At 35.8% G+C, this 18103-nt stretch overlaps 1 protein-coding gene across 1 annotated transcript in view; it reads left to right on the top strand.

Annotated features, from left to right (window-relative positions):
- Positions 1-585: 585 nt before the first annotated feature.
- Positions 586-18103, top strand: part of NDFIP2 (Nedd4 family interacting protein 2) — a 101139-nt gene continuing 83621 nt past the window's right edge. Inside the window, exon 1 of the mRNA XM_044670574.1 lies at positions 586-764. Within this exon, the coding sequence (XP_044526509.1) occupies positions 723-764 (42 nt within the window). The 5' untranslated portion in view covers positions 586-722. The remainder of the gene's footprint in view (positions 765-18103) is intronic.

Here is an 18103-nt window from a genome sequence, read left to right as displayed (position 1 = left end):
ACAAGAAAGCTGAGGGGGGATGGGTTAAGTGATTGACTTGTCGCTAGATTCTACAGCTAACTAGTGTATGACTCATTTCGGCACTCTATCCACTAAACTACCAGTTTTTGTTTGTTTGTTTTTTGAGGGAAAGGGAAATAGGGAGAGCCTGAGACAGCTGCGGCGTGAAAAACGAGTTTTCTCGAAGGAAAAGGGATGAGTGAAAAATCCTAAACCTGAGGAACTCTGTGATCTGGCTTTGTCTTGTGTATGTGTGTGTTTGTGCGTAATCTAGTCTAGCCATGACTAGTAATAAGTTCCACTGTCGCGGTCACAGCCCACGCGCACTTAAGCCACCACCACCTAGTCAGCTCTTCTTTTCCTCCCAGTCTCTCTACTTCACTCCTCCCAAAGAGAAGTTTAACCTATCTCTAGAAAAGCCTTAGGGGCACTTAAAAAAAAAAAAAAGTCATCGAGCATGCGCGTGTGCCCAAGTGGAGCATGCTCAGTAGCTCCAGCAGGTTCCAGATGCAGACTGCAGCGCCTAGTCCTGACCACGGACAGCGCGGAGGTCTCGGTCTCGGCAGGGGCAGGAAGTGAGTCGGCTCCGTCTGGAGGCGGCGGCGGTGGTAGCGGCAGTAGCTGCAGCAAAAGCAAAAGCGTCCGAGTGTCCCGGAACCTCGGACACCCCCTTTCTCCTTCAGCCCTCTTCTAGTCCAAGAGGTTCTTGCAGCCCGGCGGGGATGGATCTTCATAAGCCGATGACCACTCGCCGCTACCAAGTGGTGAGTGAAGCCGACCCTTCGTCAGTCACCTTCGGGGCGGGATCCCGCTTCGGGAGCTGTCCCCTCACATCAGGCCGCGCAGCGGGAGGAGGAGGCTGGGCTTCCTCCCTCCCTCCCCTATCCAGTCCCGGTCTGGGCTCGGAGCTCGCTGTGGGAGCTCGCGCTCGCGCGCTCTCTCCTCCCCCGCCCCCGCCCTCTCTTCCTTGCAATCAGTTTTCATTGCTCAGATTCCTTCCCTGCTTCCCCAGGACTTGTGTGTGACTTGGCGGTTCGGGTAGGGTGGATGGGTTTCCTTTTGGAAAAGGGCTCTGCGTTCTGGGAGCTCCCTGGATGGGTGGGTGGGAGGCGGGCAGGTACGTGGGCTGCGGAAACTGGGTGGGGTTGTGGAATTTAGTAAACATTTGGGTTAAGCATTTGACTTCTGTTTTGGAATCTTTTTTTCTCTCTTTGGAGTTGCCAGTGGCTTATTCTGACTGCCTTAAATAGATTGTGGACTTTGGAATTAGAAAGACCCGGATTCGGAATCTTGCCTTTGGAACTTGCCAGCAGTGCCACCATGGGCACAGTCCCCTCAGCGTCTCTGAGCCTCAGTTTCTTCTGCTGTAAAATGGAACAGTTGTAGGTTCTCCGTCACAAAAAGGAAAATATGAAGTCTCAAGCGAGATAAATATATGTAGATGATTTCAAATTTTAAAAGAGCTATACAAATACCTATTATATTTTTAGCCTAGATCTGAGATTATTCCCTTGGGAGAGGTAGCTCCCACTACCTGTGCAAATTAGCAATTTATCTAATTTACAATTTATAGTCTGGAGTAGCATTTCTCAAACTTTTAGGTCTCAGGAAGTCTTTACATTCTTAAAAATCAACCCCCCCCCCGGAGCTTTTTAAATATGAAATATATATGTATGTTGCATTATAAATTAAGAGTCTTAGTATTGTTATGAAAGTAATTTTGATTTTGAGGACTCCCTAGGGTCCCTGGATCACTATTCTGGAATGGCTGGTGTAGACTAGACTTCCAGTTAAGATTTAGAGAAGTAAACCTCTTTACCGTCTCAGTGATTTCCTTTTCCAATTTTCTTTTCCCCTTTTTCTTTCTCCTTTCTTTTCCTCATTCTTCTTCCCCTTCCCCTCTTTATTTTCCTTTGTATTCTTCTGTTTTACACATTTTGGGGGCATTCTGTAGTAGAGCTCTTCCAATCATAAAATCTACTTAAGGGTGACTTGAAGTAGTAGTGTTCACTTCCGAATTTAATAATAACTCCATTTGTTCCATAAACTTTCAAGAGGTAAAAGAATTTGGATGAGAGTAGGGCTGAGAGAAACTGAGACTCCATCACATAATCTATTGGTTTTTCTGTTGATGCAACAAATAAAGTGAATTATTTTACCATTTCTAAATGTTTAAAAACCTAGCTATGTTACATAGTATATAGGTTTCAAATTTCACTTTTCATGTCTACTTGTTTTGTTTAAGAATTATTTCATTAACCATTTACTGAGCTGTAGGGCATTGACTTTTGAGTATGTCTAAATGCTCAAAATCATATCAGTTCAAATTGTAATTTTATTTGTAACTATTTTGTGTAAAAATACATTTAGAAATTTACATGACACATTTTCAATAGCTTTTAAAATTCTTCTTTTTTAGAAGGTCCAAAAGACCTTCTAAAAATCCTTTCTGTAATTTCAGAACAGTTCTAATATTGTCTCTATTTTTGGAGGGCCTTTCTATTTTATTAGTGAACTTCATCAATTTTAGTATTATGCTTTAAAAAACTTACTCATTTTGCAGAAATTAGCAAAAATATTCTGAAATAGAAAAAGTTTCCTTTTCTTCCCATTTTGTCTTTTCAAATTCTTATCTTCTTAGGAGAAGGAGGATGATCAACTTTAGAGGAGGAACTTATGCTAAGGAAATTAGACATCTTTTGAAGCATTGAATTCATTAAAAGTAGACAAAGCAGTAGACAAAGATTTTCTCACTCTCACTTTTTTTAAATTTTCATTCTTTACATATAAAGAACCCTCATATGCAGGATATAATTCAAAACAAGTTAAATCACCAACAATAATTGACCTCTAAGGTTATTCTTTCTCTAATCCCTGTGACTAGCTAAACAATTCATTTTTAAAACCTCTGAAATGAAAATACTAATAGAAATTTTTGTATTTTATTTCTGGATTAAAAAAAAATACAACAAACCAACCCAACAACACTCCTTTCCCCCATTCCCTCATCTTCTGGAAATAACATGGAAATCATTGTCTTTATAATGTTTCCTCCTTCTCCCCCCAAACTGAAGAATTCTATGCCTTTTTACCAAAATGAAGAGAATTTCTTGGTATTACTAGATACTACTTTTGGGGGTACATGGTTTTCCACATTCTTCCCATGTTTCCTTTCCTCTCAACATTCTCCAGTCTGACTTTCCACCTCATTCTGCTGAAACTGCTATTCAAAACTTAGTGATGTCTCAGTTGGCTTTTTTCTCAGTCTTCATTTACTTCTCTGAAGCCTTTAAGGCTGTCAGTCACTCTCATCTCCTTGATACTCTCATCTCTCCAGTGTTTCATGACACTGCTCTTTCTTAGTTCATTTTCTATCTTTCTAACTACCCCTCAGTTTCATTTGCTGCATCTTCATCCAGGTAGGGCCTGCTAACCAGTGCCCCTTGGGGCAGTCTCTTGTCTCTTCTATTTCCTTTAATTGGTACTATTCCCTTGGTGGTCACATCACCTCTAGTAGATTCCTTATCATTCTTATGCTGATGATTCCCAGATATGTTTTTCCTACTCTGACCTCTCTTTTGACCTACAGACTCAGATCTCCAGTTGTTGGACATCTCAAATTGGATGTCCTGACTTCTTGAACTGTTTGTCCAGAATAGAACTTCTTATCTTTCCCTCTCTATCCCAAGCTCTCTCCCCTCTTCTGAATTTATTTTAACACTGTCGAGACTACCATCTACCTCCTTGTCACTTAGTGCAGATGATATCTTGGGCTTGACACTTTCTTTCAACCCTTCCATCCATTTCCAGTCTGTTGCCAAGGCTGTTGATTTACCTTCAAAACATCTTTCATGTATACCCCCTTGACACTGCCAAACCTGCTTCCAGCTGTCCTAATCTTGCCCTAGGCTATTGCAATAGTTTCCTGGTTCATTTCCTTGCCTTGTCTCTTCCCATTCTGCTCCATTGCTCCTCCACTCATTGGTCATATTGATCTTTCTCATTGGAAGGTCTGACTATATGTCCTCTCCAACCCTCAATTTAGTAATCTCTAGTGGCTACCAGTTACCTCCAAGATTGAATAGAAAATCTCTATGTGTTGTTTAAAGGCCTGTCTAACATGTTTCCTTCCTACTTTTCTAGTTTTCTTACACCTTAACAATGCCCTTCTTGTCCCCCAATCTTTGATTTAGTGACAATTGCTTCCTGGCAGTTCCCCATGGAAAGCATTCTGTCTCCCAATTTTGGACATTTTCATTGGCTCTCTCTTTTCCCTAGAATTCTTTCTTTCCTTCTTTCCACCTCTTGAATTCCTTCAAATCTCAGCAAAAAACCCATCTTATAAATGAAATCGGTTTCATACCCCATCCCCATGCTAGTTCCTTTCCTCTTTTAATTAGCATCAGTTTATCCTGTATATATCTTGTTTGCATGTAATCATTGGTATGTCATTTTTATCATTAAACTATGAGATTTTTGAGAAGAGGTTTTTATTTTTTAACCTTTCTTTGGGTCTCCAGGACTTAGCTCTGTATCTGGCATAGTAGTGCTTATAATAAATGCTGGCCAATTTAACAGATGCAAAGCTGAGTTTATCTTTCCTCCTAATATTCTCCCTTATGACTTCTCTACTTTTTTTTATCAATGGTACCACCATTTACTCAATGTCTAGGTTAAACTTCAGGGTTATGTCGGAATCTTCTTTTTTCTTCATTTCTCATAACAAGACCTCCTTGTTTTTGTCTCTGTCTCATTGTATTGTTATTATTTTTTGTTCTTCCGCTACTCTACTTGAAAGATTGCGAATAGCTTTATAACAGGCCTTCTGTTTTTTGCTTTTGTTTTCTTAAATCTTTTGCTTACCAGTCTTTTGCTTAGATCTTATGATGTCTTCTCTGCTCATAAATTCAATGACTCTTGAGGCCTTCCATCCTATTTTTTCAGCCTCATCTCATATCTGTCACAAGTTTGACACCTTAGATTAGATTTGAATTGAAATTGAATTGACAAAATTGCTCAATTCCTCAATAGTGCTCTGAATTAGTGTCACCACTCCCACCTCAGTTAAATAGACATGTATTAGTTCACAAAGTGTACTAGGTACAATAGAGGATGTAGCCTTTGACTTTGTAGACCTTACCCTCTAGTGATAGGCAGAGGCAAGACACGAACAGACCATTACATTACACAGTTTATACAAACTAGATTATTGCAGACAGTTGTTTTAAAGGATATGAAAGAATTCAAAAAAGGGAGGAGAGAGGCCAGTCCAGCTATAGGATTCATTGTGAGAAATGGGACTGTAGGGGCAGAATGTATGGAGTGTGTTCTTGGAAAAGAGAGCAAACCTGTTTGGCTACAGCATACAGTTTATGAAGGAGTTTATAGTATAATAATAATAGCTCAACTATTATTAATACTAACATAGCTAATAATAACAACATAGCAATTTAAGCTTAAAACAAAATTCTTTTATTATTATTTTCTTCCCACTGATATTCCTTGCCCCTCTTCCCCCCCAGTCATTTAGCGAATTATATCTAACAACTGAAAAAATAAAGCTCTCGATACATAGATGTGTAGTTTGGCAAACCAAATTTCCACAGTAGCCATGTCTGAAAATGTATGTCTCATGCTGAATTTTAAAGTATCACCTTTTTAACAGAAAGTGAGTGGTATGTTTTGTGTTCATTCTTTTAGAATAGTGGTTTATCATTACATTGATTAACATTTTAAAGTCTAATGACTTTGTTTTTCTCTATAATGTTATTATTATTGTTATAAATTATTCTCCTATTTCTGTTCATTTCATTCTCCATCACTTCATAGCTCTGTCAGTTTCCTCTAAACTACCTATTTTGTCATTTCTAATGGTCTACTAATATTCCGTTATATTTCCATATCACAATTTGTGTAGTCATTCCCTAAAAGGAGAATAACCTTTTAGTTTTCAGTTTTTAGCTCCTACAGAAAGAGCTATTGTAAATATTTTTTAAACATACAGGTCTTATTCCTCTTTTTTGATTTCTTTGGGGTATTGGCTTAGTAAAGGCATGAAATAGTACACAAAATAAAACAAATTAAGGATAACAGATCTCTTTTTTGCCGAGTTATCTAGGTCAAAGTAACAAGTACACTTAGTAACTCCTTGGTCACAGTTCCAAATTATTTTCCATATTTGAAGCTCTACCAGCAGTGCACCAGTTTTCCTCTTCTGAAGTCCTTCCAACATTTGTCATTTTCATCTTTTGTCATCTTTGCCAATCAGATAGTTGTGAGGTAAAACCCCAATGTTGCTTTAATATGCATTTCTCTAGTTTTTAGTGATTTAGAGCACTTAAAAATATGATTGTTGATAATTTGAATTTCTTTCTTTGAAAACTGCATGTTTATATTTTTTGTGTATTTATTGGAGAACAGTCATGTATTTGAACTTGTTCCTTATATATCTTGGATATGAGACCTTTTACAAGATAAATTTGTTACAGTAATTTTTGCTCAGTTACCATTTCCCTTTAAGTTTTGTTTTTTTTTTTTTTTAATTTTTAAACCCTTAACTTCTGTGTATTGACTTATAGGTGGAATGGTAAGGGTAGGTAATGGGGGGCAAGTGACTTGCCCAGGGTCACACAGCTGGGAAGTATCTGAGGTCGGATTTGAACCTAGGACCTCCCATCTCTAGGCCTGGCTCTCAATTCACTGAGCTACCCAGCTGCCCTCCCTTTAAGTTTTTAACTATCTTAGATTTGCTTATTCAAAACCTTTTGGGTTTCATAGAATTAAAATTGACAGTTTTATGTTGTTTAAACTTGTTAATTGTTTCTGCACAAACTCTTCTTTTAGCCATAGATCTGACAGATTATTTCTTTTTCACTCCTCTAATTTAGTTATGATGTGACCTTTATATTTAGGCTATTTAACCATTTGGAGCTTATCTTGGAATATGGTATAACCTATTGATCTAAATCTAATTTCTGCCAGACCACTATCCAGTTTTTGTCAAATAATGAATCCTCCCAGTAACTGGTGTCTTTGAGTTTATCAAACATTGTTTATTTCTGTATATTGTATATCCAATCTGTTGTATTGATCAAATTTTCTCCCCCCCCCCCCCATTTTGGAAACTAGCATCAAAAGATTTTAATGATTACTTTTTTGGTACAACAATTTGAGATCTAGTACTAATTAAGTTATCTTTCTTGCCACTTTTTTTTCATTGTTAACTTTGAGATTCTTGACTTTCTGTTCCTCTGTACAAATTTTGTATTTGTATTTTTTACTTTTATAAAATACTCTTTTGGTAGTTTGGTTGGTACACATTAAGTAAATTATCCTGTACCTTCCTGTATGGCTTTATTCATACTCTTCTCTATATCTGGATATCATCCTTGCCCTTATTTATTGATCCAGGTTTTTAGACCCAACTTCCAGGTCCAATTTACATACCACTTCCTTCAAGGGATTGAATGTGTTATGTGAAATTAGTGTGAGGTAGTGGTCATTGAGTCATTTAAAATTTCATCCAACTCTTTGTGATCCCATTTGGGGTTTCCTTGGCAAAGACATGGGAATGGTTTACCATTTCCTTCTCTAGCTCATTTTACAGAGGAGGAACCAGAGGCAAACAAGGTTAAGTGACTTGTCTAGGATCACACAGCTAGTAAGTATCTGAGTCCTGATTTGATCTCAGGAATGGTTTTGGGATGATCGTTTCCCATATTGAGTATGAGGTTTGAATACAAGTTTAGTAATTTGTCTTCTAATAATCTGGGCAAGTTTGGAGAAGGATTACATTTTTTAGCCATGGTAACTTTTGAAGATAGTCTGTTAAATCAGAGGTATCAGAGGTATTGTAACTGATATACATTAATACTAACAAAATCGTGTATCTTTGAAGTATTTATTATAGAAGAAAACATTTTAGGTGCCAGATAATCTAAGTGTACAGTTCTACTAGTGGGTAGAGATATTCAGTTAGAGTTAAATAAAGGCATCATAAAAGATAACATTTAAAGGTGCTGTTGAAATTAAGCAATAGAATGTAGAGAAAGAATTAGAAAGCTGAAGACTTAAAGAGAGTGTGATAAAGTGGAAAGCTCACTATTTAGTGTCACAGGTCAAATTCTGGATCTATTACTAACTGCCTTTGTAACTTTGGGCAAGTCACTTAACCCCTCTGGGCCTTAGTTTTCTCATCTCCATCATTTCTTGCCACACAATACTTTTCTATTACATGGAAATATCATAATTTGTTTAGCTATTTCCCCATTGATGGGCATCCCCTTAGTTTTCCTTTCTTTGCCGCCACATAAAAGAGCTGCTGTAAAGATTTTTGTTTGTTTAAAACCTACTCTTTCTTTGATTTTTTTTTGGGGTGTAGGCCTAGTACTGGTACCAGTTGGGCAAAAGTTATATCCATTTTGGTGTCCTTTGGTATAGGTCCAGACTACTTTCCAATATGGTTATACCATTTCAGAGCTCCATTCCATCCAAATTCAGAGCTATCGTTCCATCCAAACATTTGTCATTTTCTTTTCTGTCAACTTTGCCAGGCAGATGGGTATGAGATGGAACTTCAGCTTGCTTTAGTTTGCAATTCTTTAATTATTAGTGATTTGGAACATTGGAAAGATTATGGAGAATGAGGAATTTGGAAGGCATGAGGAAAGGAAAAAAGTTTGGAATATCTTCTAAAGAGAGTGGAATCAATAAGGGAAGAATAAAAAGATTATGCCACTGTAATGTAAGTCCAATTGAAGTTAGATAACATGAATTTATAGAGTACTCAGATACTTTGGTTGTGAAACTACTCCAGCTTGTTTAATTGCATGTGAGTAGGAGATGAAGACAGAAGTGGTGGGAGTATTACAGGACTGAGAATTTGACTGGGGAATGAGTAGATAAAAGATGAGGACTTTTGACTGTGTAGAATTAATGGATTAACTATAGGGCTGTGATTAGGAAGGGAGGAAAATGAATTAAGTACCCTTTTGTGAATGTGTGGAAAATATATAGGTTGAAAGTAATGTGTGAAATTAGTATGAGTTGGTGGTTGTTGCAGTGTTTTTAATTGTGTCCAGCTCTTTGTGACCCCAATTGGGGTTTTCTTTGCAAAGATACTGGAATGTCTTGCCATTTCCTTCTCTAGCCCACTTTACAGAGGAGGAAACCATGGCAAAGTTAAGTGACTTGCCCAGAGTTACATAGCCAGTAAGTATCTGAGGCCAGATTTGATCCTCACCAGAAAGAGCCTTTCCAACTCTAAGCCTGGAACTCTAATTACTGTGCCACCTAACTGTCCCTTAGTATTAGTTGGTACCATGGGTTCCATGTAAATAAATCGAACTTCTCAGATGATATGTAGAAGAAGCTTATGATTTGAGAAAAGTTTTTCTTAAAAATCATTTTTCAACTTTATATCTACTTTGGACAATTAAAAATATTATTTCAGTTCCTTCAACTCATTTTCCTACCATATGTAGAATTTCCCATCTCAAATCATGATTGTCTTAATTGTTGATAGTTTTTGTAAAATTTTACTGGTGTAAATGAGTCAAAAGGGAAGCTATGTTTATAAGCTTAAAGGTGAAATAATTTTACTACTTAGGACTTAAGCCAATTGTTTGGGGGGGAAATTTTTCAAAGAACTTTCCCCACCTCCATCATCTCTTAGTTTATGTACAGTTCCATTTCCTGTATTATTAGCAAATTTACTACCAAGAGATAGGAATCTTAACTAGAAACTTCCTTTTTATCTTTGAAAGTTTTGTTACTGTTAGCTTTAGAGTTGTCATGAGTCAGTCAAGCTGGAGTCTAGACTGAAGGAAATTCCACTTCACATAGTTGTGATGTCATAACTAAAGCACAAATTTAAATTTTACTGATAAAAAGTTTTTTAGAGTAACATTTTAAACATGGAGAACCAATATCAGGATAGTAATCTTACTGTTAGAAAGCATAGCCTTTTTGTATGACATATATTTTGAATTTGATCATGATTGAGTTTGAACATGATTATCAGAAAATTTGGATAATCATATAATGTGAAAAATATAGAGTGTGCACATTTTGTGTTAAAGTAATTAGATTAAGTTAATAATGAACATTTTTTTGTTGAACTATATTGATTTGAATGACTTGATTGTTTTTATGATTTAAATACTTTTGGTTTACTTTGCCATGTGTGCAAATTAGGGTGCATTTTATTTAAAGCTCTAATAGGAAAATTCAGTTCATTTTCACTCCTCTAATCTGAAATAATTTCTTAAATAATACTCATGAACATTTCAGGTACATTAGGTGTTATTCATAATAATGACCCTGAGGTACCCGTGCACTTCTGAAATAACTTCTAAATTAAAAAGGGTTAATGAATTCTTTGTGTCTATAAGTGTGACCATATAGTTGTGCACAATAAAATTAATGGCCATTATTATATTCACATTAAAATTTAATGCCATATATCCTAATTTTAAAACTGTGATTAATTAGAGATAGCCATTATATTATGTCAGACATGTGTAAGTAGATATGGAGGTTTTGTAGTTCCTATTAGTGAAGAAATTTTTCTGATGAGATTTTAGATGAATCTAAATAAAAATTTTACTTTTTGTTTTTAGATAGGCTCTAACTATATAAATGTTGATAGAGTTACACCTCCTGTTTGTCAGAGCTACTAATGAGAAAGGTTTCCCTCCACTCTCCCCTTTCTCCATATAATTTCCAATTTCTAGGTTGATTGGTGAAGTTTAAGAAATGTTGTTTGTGAGATAGGTAGAGAGCAGATATGTACTCACTTAAATCTCCACTTGGAACTCAGAATGTAGTTCTTCACAGAAACATTATTACAAAGGTTCTAATCTCATTAGTAATAGCAAGAGTAATGGTTAAATGGAATTTTGTGGTTGGGAATCAAACCACCCTTATTAACATTCTTTCTAATGGGAAAATGTGTTTGAGTCTTATTTGATTCTGAATTTTATCTCTGGAACTGCTGCCCTGCCTTGCACCCCATTAATGACTATCTCTCTTCTGACCCACTATTTTGTGAAGCTATGCCTCACTTCACTGGTTCCTCCCTAGCCTTCAATAATGTCTTTAACAGTTTTTCCATGCTCCTGCCCACTCCTTAACAGTTAAAGAAGCATGATCAGAACCTTCTCCATTATTGTACCTGGAAGGAGTGCTTTAATTCTTGTAGCCTCATTCACTGTCTCTATAGCTTTAAAAACCAAAGTACCCCTCCAAGACTATTCATATCACCCCTATTAGAAAGTATGATTCTTGGGGGCAGCTGGGTAGCTCAGTGGATTGAGAGTCAGTCCTAGAGACAGGAGGTCCTAGGTTCAAATCTGGCCTCGGACACTTCCCAGCTGTGTGACCCTGGGCAGGTCACTTGACCCCCATTGCCCACCCTTACCAATCTTCCACCTATGAAACAATACACAGAAGTTAAGGGTTTAAACAAAACAAAACAAAACAAAAAAAAAGAAAGTATGATTCTTGAAGGCAGAAATTGCCCTTACTCTTGTAAGCCCAGAGTTTAGAGGAAGATTTTTAAAAAATCCTTACCTTCTGTTTTAGAATAAATAATATTTTTATGTTGTTATAATAACTGCCCTCTAGAAGAATGTTGTTATAACCATGTAATAAGAGCTAGCTTTGGGGACAGCTAAGTGAGAGCCAGGTCTTTATAGGCAGGAGGTCCTGGGTTCAAATCTGCTCTCAGACATGTCCTAACTATATGATTTTGGGCAAGTCACTTAACTCCCCATTGCCTATCCCTTACTACTCTTCTGCCTTGCAACTGGTACATAGTATTGATTCTAAAATGGAAGGCAAGGGTTTAAAAAACAAAACAAAAACAAAAAGAACTCACATTGCCCAGAAGATCCAAGTTCAAGCCTCTTCCTTGATACATATTGGCTGTGTGACCCCAAGCAAATTGCTCTCATATTTACTCCTTGTGCTGTAGGTCCTCAAATGATTGACCTGCACTGGTGGAGGAAACATTTCCTCTTTTGGTCATACCCTATACTCGTTTTGGCTGGAGCATGCTAGAGGGGACTGCTCCTTTGTCCCTCTCCATGAGCCTGAGGACATTTCCTGCCCCTCTGTCCAGCAGTCCAGTGGGGGCACTTGCTCCCTCCCCTTTTTGGGGTAAGGGGATGGCAGCTCATACAGGTGTAAAGGTGGCAGTTTGGGCACCCAGTCTTTAAAAGGTTCACCATCTCTGCCCTATACTAATAAAATCATAACTCTAGACCAGTGATTCCCAAAGTGGGCGCTACTGCCCCCTGATGGGTGCTGCAGCCATCCAGGGGAGCGGTGATGGCCACAGGTGCATTTATCTTTCCTATTAATTGTTATTAAAATTAAAAAAATTAATTTCCACGGGGCTAAGTAGTATTTTTTCTGGAAAGGGGGTAGTAGGCCAAAAAATTTTGGGAACCACTGGTCTTGCCCTAGCTATCCCTAGAGCTTAGTACAGTGTTTAGCATATGCATAGTAAATATTTAACAGATGCTTTTTCATTCATATTCATTCCTTTCAAAACCTAGGGACTTTGCCTGTATTTTGAAGACTGTTGTTGGAAAACTGTCTAATTAAATTATTAATTAAACTCATTTATTTAAAATTTTAATGAATAAATTAATTACATTTAAGACCTTGGATTAATTCTTTAATTATTAAGTACATTCCTAGTTTATATTTTTCCTTATTATGACTGATATACAAAATCATAGTTATCACTTTAATATAATTTCAAGTATATTAATGAAAGAGAAGATTTTCTGTTTTTATTTAAAGATTATGCAGTAGAATTTTAACAAATACCTTTGTCATCCCCCTTGAATATTCCTATGACTTGCTGATCCTTCACTTTTAATTAATACTATGTATAATGCTTTTATAATTCTTTGTTATTTCAAGAGTCAATTCAGTGATGCTTTTTTGGTGGCTGATTTGCACAAAACAACTATTGAATATCGTTACACAAATATTAATACAGTTTCAAACACTTTTCGAAATACATTGCTGTTTTAAAAATCCTTTCTCTTTTTTTTTTAAACCCTACTTTCCATCTTAGAATCAATACTGTATATTGGTTCCAAGACAGAAGAGTGGTAAGGGTTAGGCAATGGGGATTAAGTGAGTTGCCCAGGGTCACATAGTTAGGAACTGTCTGAGGTCAGATTTGAACCCAGTATCTCCCATCTCTAGGTCTGGCTCTCAATCCACTGAACTACCTAGCTCTTTCTCTTTGCTACAAATGAAGGTTATTTCCTGTGCCTATGTGGTATATTGTAAAAAAAAATCATATCAATAAAACCTAAAAGAAAAGTCATCATTGGATCTATAAATTGGGTCTTCGTTCACTTGATAGTAGTGATTAGAGTAGTAGGGAATCTTTTGCAAAGGTTTTAACACTTTTTTCATGTAATTTATTATTATTTTTTTACCAATTACATGTAATACATTTCTAATAAGAAAGTTATATGATCCAAATTGTCTCCATTCCCTACCCCCTTGTGGGGCTATAAAGTAATTTGATCTGAGTCATATGTATATCATATTGTTCATTTTTGTTGGTGAATAATCATTTAAAACAAACCCCAAAACAAACAAGTAAAAATTGTATATTTTCATCTGCATTCTGACTAGCAATTCTTTCCTTGGAGTTGGATAGCATTCTTTGTCCTAAGTCCAGAATTATCCTGGATCCTCATTGTATTGCTGAGAGTAGCTAAGTCTATCACAGTTGATCATTCCACAGTGTTGCTGTTACTGTAACACTTTTTAAAAAATGTATGTCAAGTCATTCTTTTTTGGGAGGAATGAAGATACCAATCTATGTGAGATTTGGGAGACTTGGGACATGGAATTACAAGTTAAATTCCATACCATTCATGGCTCATCTAATGAAAACACACACTTCTCTCTTTGAGAGCCACTAGCCTAATTGGAGATGGTCAATCAGAGAACTTGATTTCAAAATCTGGTTCTTTAATTTGCTACCTATTTGACTTAATAACGAATCTTTTATGTCTGTGGGACAGGTTTCTCATCTGTTAAATGAGGAAATGGTAAGTAATCTCTGTTGTCCCTCCTAGTTATAATTATAAGTCTTGTGATCTGTGACATAATCATTGTCTGTCATCCTGAATCACAAACCCGTCCTCTTCATTCTTTTTAGTTTAGTTTTATGATTCTTTTTTTCTAAAAACACAACTTTAGAATCTAAAAATTATTTGATATTTCATTCCTGTATATGTACATCAGTCATTTATTTATTTATTTGTTTGTTTGTTTATTTATTTTAAACCCTTAACTTCTGTGTATTGGCTCTTAGGCCGAAGAGTGGTAAGGATGGGCAATGGGGGTCAAGTGACTTGCCCAGGGTCACACAGCTGGGAAGTGTCTGAGGCTGGATTTGAACCCAGGACCTCCTTTCTTTAGGCCTGACTCTCAATCCACTGAGCTACCCAGCTGCCCCCTCAGTTATATATTTAATGGAATAAGTATGTATTACAGTTTTAAAATCAGTTTGAATTTTGCCTAAGTCTTATCTATCATCATAAAAATTGTCCAAGGTTTTGTTGATAAGGTACTACTGGCAATTATACTTATCATCATGTACTGACATTTTAACAAGAAGTTTATTTTATGCTTAGCATAGATAGACCCCTAGTATAAAAAAACCTAGTGATCTTTAGGCATCGGTTTCAGCAACCTCTTTTAGGTTTGGTCTGATCAGGCTGGAGAGATTCACTGGAATTTTACAGAGGGAAGAAATAAGAAAAGGGTAAAGCTTTCAAAGAACAGATTGTATAAGGGAAAGTTCTTCATCCAAAATTATAAACCAGTCAGTAAACATTAGGGAAAAAATTGGAATTTTTGGAGCTAAACCTGGTTACTTGACATGCTCACTTTAAGTAAATAGAGGTAATAAAATTGAACCAGAAATTCTCTTATCACTAACTAGCTAAAATTTGATGTAAGCTAAAGTCTGCAAGGCCCAGCCAGTTCTGTGACTTGGTCTTAAAGAAATGGTGATCAAAAAGCTAATATAGAACTATTCTCTTATCACACACTATGAATAGCTCCAGGTAATTTTTTTCCTGAAAATGTTACAAATAGTAATCATATAGGGTTTATTTCTCATTTCAAAACTTCTGTCATTTACTCCTTATTTACCTCACCCCTTTATAGATCCTTATTGGGAGAAATTGATTACATTTAGAAAATACTGAAATTTCCAGAAGATCAACTTTAGATACTTTATGCCCTAGTGTTTATTGACTGTTGTTGGTACTGAAATATTATATAACTGTTAGTCATTATTAATAATAATAATAAAGATGTATCCTTAGTTCTTGTCAGAACTAGGCAGCCAGCATATTTAGTTGAAACTAATTCCTGAAAATAAGAAGATAGGTATACCCTAGACCAGGGGTCGGCAACGTATGGCTCTCGAGTCATATCTGGCTCTTTTGAGGGCCAGATATGGCTCTTTCTGCAGGAGCTATAAAGTCAATTTTTTTTCAGACGCTGTTACAGGAGCGAGCACTGTGAGCACTGTATGGCTCTCATGAAATTACATTTTAAAAAATGTGGTGTTTATGGCTCTCATGGCCAAAAAGGTTGCCAGCCCCTGCCCTAGACTTAACATCATATGCATGTGATACTGACTTAGAAGCCTTACAAAAACACTTACAGCATCAAAAAAAATGATTGGACTGGAGATAGAGAACTTTAGGTAGTTTGGGTGAAGCTAAGTTGTGTGGGCATGGGAAAAAATCCTACAAACCAGAAAGAGCATGTCATATCTTCAGTAGACCATATTCAACTCTGATCTATTAGTTCAGAGATCTGCCTGTATATTGTTTTGTTGGTTTGGGTAGTCCTTACGCTAATACAAATTGTAACTCCTTTATAATATACTAAACAGTCTGGGAATTGCTTTGACTGAATTATTCACAATTCTTCAATAATGCATTTGTCCCAATTTTGTCACCTCTTTTCCAACATTTATCACTTTCCTTTACTGTCATATTAGCCAATCTGTATATCTTTAAAACATTTATTAAAAAAAGAAAAGAGGATTAAGGAACTGAATATGAATTACATAAGAAAATCAAGCAATATATATTAAATATGGAAAAGGAGATATTAAAAATTATAAAAACTAGAAACCCCCAAATGTATAGAAATGACAAATAAAACTAAAAGCTCCTTCTTTGAAAAGATGATGAATCTTTTCATTCTGATTATAGAGAAAAAAGTAGAAATTCATATCTATAAAATAGCAAATTGAAATCACAAGAAAACCAAAAAAAATTATTAGTTTTTTAAGCATAATTATATACTGCCAAAACTGAGAACACAAAGTAGAGAAATACTTAAAAAAAGCAAAATCCTCAAAGTTGTATAATATTCAATAGTTTTTAAAGTAATCTTATCTGAAAAAATGAAATAAAAAATAAAAAAATAAATGGAAATAGTTTTATAGAACAAAAAAAACAAAAAACAACAAAAAACCAAACCCAAACTGCCAAACAATCCTGATGAATCCCTAAGATTTAAATCAATGTCCAATACGACAGGTATTATGTTTTATGTTTATTAATAATCACTTGAAGTAAAGGAATAAAAAGGTAATTATCTAACAAAATAAGACCATGTGAGCAAAACTCCCGTTTCTCACCTCACACCCCCTCCACCAAATGGGATCACAGGAAGAGAGAGCGAGAGGCAAGGCTACCCAAAATTTATATCCTCTCTGTGTTAGCACATAATGTGAGGAGGAACATAGGATGCTGGGAATTGTAGTTCTGGGTTTCAAATTGTAATTAAACAAATTTTATCATGCTTTAGGGATTGTTAGCTAGCACAGCGGATAGAACACTAGACCTAGAGTTGGGAGAACCTGAATTTAAATTTGGCCTCTTACATTTTCTACTTGTGTGGCGTACAAGTCATTTAACCCTAATTGCCTAACTTTTGTTGCTTTTCTGTCATAGAATTGATCCTAAGACCAATAAATAAGTGGTCAAAGGATATGAACAAACAATACTCAGAAGAAGGACTGTAGAATATTAACCATATGAAAGAATGTGAAAAAAATATGAAAGAAACTAGTAATAATAAGAGAAGTGCAAATCAAAACAAGCCTGAGGTTTTACACCACCCCCTGCAAACTGGCCAAGTTGAAAAAAAGACTGTCAGTGTTGGATAGCTTGTGGGAAGATATTTCCACTTATTCATTGTTGTTAGACTGAATCTTTGCAACCATTTTGGAAAATGGTTTCAGATCATACAATTCATGACTAAAGTCCATACCCTTTTTACCCAATGATTCCTCTAAGGCTTATATGCCGTAGTGGCCATTGCCAAGATGAAAATCTCCATATACAATAAAATACTTATAGCAGTGCTTTTTGTGATGGTAAAGAATTGGAAACAAAGTAGACACCCATTGATTATGTGAATTGCCTAACCAAATTTGATCTATAATTGTATTAGAATATCTGCTATAAGAAATTATAAATATTATGATACAGAGAAGCATGAAGTGATTTACATGATATGATTTAGAGTGAAGTTAAAAGAGCCAAGAAAACAACAGACATAATGACTAGAACAATGGAAATGGGAAGATAAAAATAAATCAGAAGTTAATATTTCAAAATTTCAAAAAATGAGTTCTAAAATCAGAGAGATGAGAAGAAATCTCTACTCAGAGTTAGGAGGTCCATAAGTGTGGTGCATTGTGAAAATATTTCCCAATTTTTTCCTCTTTATTGATAACTTTTGCTAACCCCACCTCCTTTATGATATTTAAAAATATTTGTTATTTTGGGTGACTGTCTTAGAAATTATGGGGAGGGAGAAAATTTTGGTTATGTAAAAGTACTACAATAAAATTAATTTTTTAAAAAATGGACACAGAGAACAGATGGAATATCTTGTGTGAAGAATAGCAAAAATACTGCATCTTAGAATACAGAGAAGAGTATACATCGTAAGGGGACTGGAAAGGTAGAGAAGTTGAGTTCATAAAGGACTTAAAAAGTCAAAAAGATAATCTTTATGTTTAAAG

Source organism: Gracilinanus agilis, chromosome 3 (assembly GCF_016433145.1).
Source record: "Gracilinanus agilis isolate LMUSP501 chromosome 3, AgileGrace, whole genome shotgun sequence".
Classification (NCBI taxonomy): Eukaryota; Metazoa; Chordata; class Mammalia; order Didelphimorphia; family Didelphidae; genus Gracilinanus; species Gracilinanus agilis.
Note: the sequence above shows the minus strand (reverse complement) of the source record. Positions and strands in the feature narration are given on the sequence as shown.